General features: G+C 34.6%; 2 protein-coding genes across 2 annotated transcripts; both read right to left on the bottom strand.

Annotated features, from left to right (window-relative positions):
* Nucleotides 1–602: 602 nt before the first annotated feature.
* Nucleotides 603–2,237, bottom strand: LOC145028971 (F-box protein PP2-B10-like). The gene is made up of 3 exons (XM_078977643.1): nt 2,005–2,237; nt 1,648–1,766; nt 603–1,453 (listed from the first exon to the last, which is right to left on the bottom strand). Exons 1-3 carry the CDS (start codon nt 2,185–2,187, stop codon nt 829–831), a joined length of 927 nt encoding a protein of 308 aa, XP_078833769.1. The 5' UTR covers nt 2,188–2,237; the 3' UTR covers nt 603–828.
* A 909-nt stretch (nt 2,238–3,146) lies between these two features.
* LOC145029915 (putative receptor-like protein kinase At5g59700) lies at nt 3,147–4,241 on the bottom strand. The gene is made up of 2 exons (XM_078978358.1): nt 3,297–4,241; nt 3,147–3,176 (listed from the first exon to the last, which is right to left on the bottom strand). The coding sequence occupies exons 1-2, from the start codon at nt 4,239–4,241 to the stop codon at nt 3,147–3,149; spliced, it is 975 nt and encodes a 324-aa protein (XP_078834484.1).
* Nucleotides 4,242–5,631: the final 1,390 nt, after the last annotated feature.

Raw genomic sequence — 5,631 nt, 5'->3', positions numbered from 1 at the left:
AATTTTGAAAAATGGTTTATTTCTATCTTTGAACACGAACTTCGAACCCTACACATTATTAAAATTATTAAGAAGTTATATATATATATATATATATATATATATATATATATATATATATATATATATATATATTTTTATCACACATCCAAAAGGGACTTAGAATGAATGATAAATTAATCATTAAAATGAGGTTGTCGGGTGAATTGTGAAAAGAGGTTAAGTGAGTTTTTAGCCATGCAACATAGGGACAAAAAGGAAAAGGAAATATGTTTATAAGTAGAAAGTATTTCAAGGCATGTAAGACATATCGATTAAATTATGTCTCTTGTCTGCATTGAGGGGTGCAAATGCAAACCAAATTGGGTTGGGTTCACTAAAACTGCATACGGGTGTCCTCCATATGGCCACAAAATGTCACTGGTCGACCAGTTCAGGGGCTTTTAAGCAAACATTCCTTTTTTATAACTGATTTTTTTTTATATTTCTCATTACCAAACTTGAATAAAACATAAGATTCATCACATATTGTCGGTTATGATTTAATGGTTAACGACAGTCATCAGTTTTTTCTGTTACATAGTTTATGACAACATGTCGGTTATAGATTTGTCTTAGTATACATATTGCACTCTATGTGAGATTGAGAGACAAATGTTACAGAAACCATACATCTTCTACTTCTTCTTTTTTGTTTTCTTAATTCGTTGGAGGCTTTGCTAGATTGGCTGGTCTAGAAAAACTCCTTCCAACTGTTGTATCGTGAGAAACAAGCATCTGATAGCGGACAAATTTGTTTTAAGGACATCGTGTTAAACACAAGTCTCATCAATTTCTTATTTTGTTAGTTTTCGTACACTTCCATAATATTTTTTGTAGAAAACTTCGTGAAAGTATGCCTGGCTGATGACGTTCTTGCAATTCCAATGGCTGACGAGGTTTTGGCAATTCCGATCGACTGGCTACTTCGTTGATCATCTCGTTCTCCCTCTGTTTGTGTGTGTATGTGTGATTTACAAATGGTGAATGTTGATCAGTAGATGTAGATTTAGGTCGAAGCTCAATGCCCTCCACGATAAGACCACGCTTCCAGTTTAAATGCTTAACCTCGTCAAAAGCCATCTCAACCTCACCAGCATCTTCTTCATTGTAATTAATAAATTCTCCCAATTTGATCTCCATCCACCCATCCTTTCTCCTATGAGGAAACCTATCATTTTCTTGCCATATTTCCCTAGCCTCTGGTCTTTGAAGATACACATTTTCGGTCTCGATTTTTACCCCATGAAAATTCACCGTTGTTTTAGCGGGCACAGAAAGTCCTCGTGAATTGCTAGTAGTTCGAAAGACAAGGTATGCTACATATGTAGTGTATCCCGACAACATCATAGATGCTATTTTGCCATGGATAGCAAGCCAACATACATCTTTAAGTATACAAACTTGTGGAAACCTACACGAATGAAAGCATATGTTCTTCTAGATTATACTCCAATAATACAGAGGAGATGGGACCATGTGTAACTTGTTAAAGCTATTTTGGACAAGGGAGCAATGCATGCCAAACACGTTATAACTTGTAACATTATAACATGTATTGTATGTTTGTTATTCTATAGAAAATGGCACTAAAAGGACAAGAGAGACCTTGATTTAAGTGTATGTCCCCATTCCCAGTAGTTTGGGTTATCTTGCCATTCAATTGATAGCTGCTTTGCGCCCAACATATAACACTTTTTCCCACTCTCCATATCTAGTTGGAAGCTCTGTTTATATTGGGATTATGTGAGACCAAATCATAGTTACTATAAGTGTTTTTTTAACAATTATATCGAAAAAAATCCCTTATGTTGCATGGTATTAAAAATTTCCAATGGCCAATGAGTTAGAATTTTGAGAAGTCTTCTTTATTACAACAGTCACGCACAAAGATGGAAGAGGTTATATATACATATTTAAAAAGGAAGAAGCAAAAATAGGGTATCACAAGGATGATCGATTTACCAGGTAGCCATCATCGAGGAAAATAGGCGAGTCCGATAAGCAAAAGTAGAGTTGCTTTTTAGAGTCAAAATCCAACGGTGGAACCGCCCTCGCAACGATTTCTTGGTAACCCTGTGGCAGAAGTGGCTCCCAAAAGTCATCGTAATATTCCACTGAGTTGATTCCTTCGGAGATGCCAGACATCTGCACGCATCTCTAAGTGAACTTAGTGGTAGTATCTCAAGATACTTGCTGTTTCGTTCATCATGTGTAAGTGTGTTTTACTACAAATAGTTAGGGCGTAACCTCCTTTTGTAATATGTTGGGTAATGTGATTTGTTTTATATTGATTAACTATATTTATTAAGCTATAATGGTAAATGATAAAAAATATTGATTACAATGAATGTTTTAGAATTTACAAAATCGAATAGCTAGCTATCTTCGTCAACAACCTAACGCTCACTATTAATTTCACGGAAAAAAAGTAAATATAGTAATTTTTTTTTGTTAAGTTTTTCACGGTGAAGTTATTGAGAAAAATATTTAGCAATTTAGTACGGTTTGAAAAATATTTAACATACTAGGTCTTTTTTTTTTTTTTTTTTCATTTTTCTTACATTTTTTTGTTTTGCGTACTTTATTTTTTCTAGTTTTAATATCCAATTTTTTTTTAAAGTTTTTTAAAGGTTTTCTATTTTATTTTAAAATATCAGTTTTTTATTTTTTTTATTTAGATATTTTTTTTTTACTTTTTTTAATATACATTTATGATTTAACATAAATACAAATTATACAGACTTTTTTGAAAAGCAAATTTTAGTCATTTTTATCATTACATATATACTGCTTTTTAAGATTAAAAAAAAAATGTTACTGCTGCATTATGCACATTGGATGTGATCTTAATTAATGGATCCCCAACATTGATTTAATCAAATATTGCTCCAAGAGATCGTAGTGCCCTCATAACAATTCAAGGACTGGTGCTCTCAACATCAAAATAATGACTCACTTTCACTTTCCGATATCTTTACATTGCCTAATCCATGACAAACCTTTTGGGTTCTTTCTGATTCATGGATCCAGGCTAGAGTCTCTCTCAGATGTTCATAAACAAATTGGAAATTAATTTTACCTGAAAATCTGTTTCCAGAATGTGTTTATGGAGGAAAGATAAGTGTTTTGGTTGACTGTATTGTTATAATAATAATAAAAAAAGATTATAGTCAAGATTAAAATATGCATGGAATAATTTATAATATATTATATGCAAATATGTTTCCTTAAAAATATCAAACAAAAAGACTTACTTGGAAATCCAACGCTTCCTCAATCGCCTTGATGATCCTATCCATCGTGGGGCGTTTCTTTATGTCCATGTTAATGCACTCATGTGCAATTTCGTTAAATTTATGAAAAGACCTCATATCAGTCCGATCTTTGATAGTGGGATCTTTTAACTTGTCAAGTCCGTCAACGAGTCCATGATCGTCATAATAGCTTCGGACTATGTCGATCAGAAACAGTTCATTGCTATCTTCTAAGGGCCTTACCTTATAAGCCATCATCCCACTCGACACTTCAAACATTACGACTCCAAATGAGTATATGTCAGACTCTTTAGAGAGCCTACCTCTTTCGTTGTAAACCGGATCCATGTAAAACCTAGTACCAGAAGGCCTTGTACGGACGAGGGTATCTTGCTGATTTCTTGGACTTAATCTTGACAAACCAAAATCACATATTTTGGCTTCCATATTATCATCTAACAAAATATTTGCACTCTTCAAATCTCTATGAATTACTCTGCTGTGCTCCCCAACACCAGAGTGAAGGTACTTTACTCCTGTTGCTGCCCCTAAGCATATCTTCAGGCGTTGTTCCCACGTTAGGCGTCGCCTCCTATTTGGGTTTTGGAGGTGATACTCAAGACTTCTGTTAGTAGCATACTTGCAAACTATAATTTTCTCATTTTCATCATCACAGTAGCCAACGAAAGGGATGATGTTTGGATGGTTGAAACTTGAAACCAACTTGATTTCATTAAGGAACTCGTTGGTTCCTTGATAACCTTGAGGATCAAGGCGTTTGATGGCTACTAGCTGGTTTCTCCAGTGGCTAGAGAGTTGTCCTCTGTAGACCAGACCAAATCCACCATCTCCGATCAGAGTTTCTGAACTGAAGTGGTTTGTGGCCCGAGTGATCTCCACCAGTGGGATTCGAAATTTTTCTAGGTCTACCTCTGAAAAAGACATTGTTTTTTTAATTGTGATTAAATATGATTACAGTGATAGCAGCTTTTCTTTGAATATATAGAGAACGGAGCTTGCTTAGAAGCGCATTACAACAATTCATAGCATCAGGTGCTTTACCATTCATCACTCAACGCAAGTGAACAGAACCGCCTCCTAGGATGCTCTCACATGGAATGCTGGCCAGTACTCATCACGAATGAACACAAATTCAAGGTACAGTTCACTGGCATCAGGTGCTTTACCATTCATCACTCAACCCAAATGAACAGGACCCCTCCTAGGAGGCTCAACTCAAGAAATATTTGCATTAATGTCCCCTCATTTAATACCAATTTTACATTTTTTTTAACTTCTTATTTATTTTTTATTTATTAAATTAATAAAAGTACATAACAAAATATAAAATAAATCATATATTAAAAAGATGTCATCCATATGTCCAAAATAAGAAAAATATTGCATATTATCTTTATCAATAATAATTGAAAATTATATTAAATGGTAAAAATAGTTCTAAATAATCTTTTAAATTTGATAGTAATATTTTTGTTGAGGTGGTATAGAGTCACATTAAATTATAAGTAATATATTGAATCGTCTATATTTTAGGCTATACGGTGTGGGTATATCATATCCTCACGCGTGAAATCTGACCTCGACTCCGTTCCTATGCGTGCAACCCAATGTACTTCATGGGATTTTTGACAATACAAAATACAGAAACACATCAGAATCTACGTCACAATCTGACAAAACAAATATGACAAAAGCAATTTGAATAAAACAATGGCAATACTTCACGATCTGACTTTTGGCAATACTTCATGATGTTTTTGACAACACAAAATAGAGAAACACATCACAATCTACGCCACGATGGGTTGAGTACATATAGTAAAAGCAATTCCAATAGAACAATGATAACGTAGATGTCCCCTCATCTCCAATGAACACCTATTCGAGAAATATTTGCATTAAATAGGGTGCAAACCCTAAAAATTTGGTTTTGGCCAAACCATGCGTACGCCCTACGTACTCCCACGTACGCCCGACGTAAGTAGATGAAGTCTGAGATCATCAATGGGCTAGTACGCTAAGCATACTCATAGAGTACGCCCGACGTACTAGCCAGCGACCAAAGTGTTAATAATTTGCAGTAAGGGTTAAAAGAGAAACTTACCAAAACTTGAATGTTACATATACGGTTGGGATTAAATAGCCATATAATCATCGACTTCACCTTACTTCCTGTTTTTTTGGTTGTGGACTTTGGGTAGAGTTGATTATTCGACACTCTATTTTACCCCATATTATGTATGACAAGCATCTACAAAAGCAACTAGTGGTACAGGAGCGAGGATAATCCTACGAAGAGTGCCTAGAAATTTAG

The sequence above is a fragment of the Lactuca saligna genome, chromosome 2 (genome assembly GCF_052625555.1).
Source record: "Lactuca saligna cultivar CGN05327 chromosome 2, ASM5262555v1, whole genome shotgun sequence".
In the NCBI taxonomy this organism is placed as follows: Eukaryota; Viridiplantae; Streptophyta; class Magnoliopsida; order Asterales; family Asteraceae; genus Lactuca; species Lactuca saligna.
This window is presented reverse-complemented; position numbering and strand designations above follow the sequence as displayed.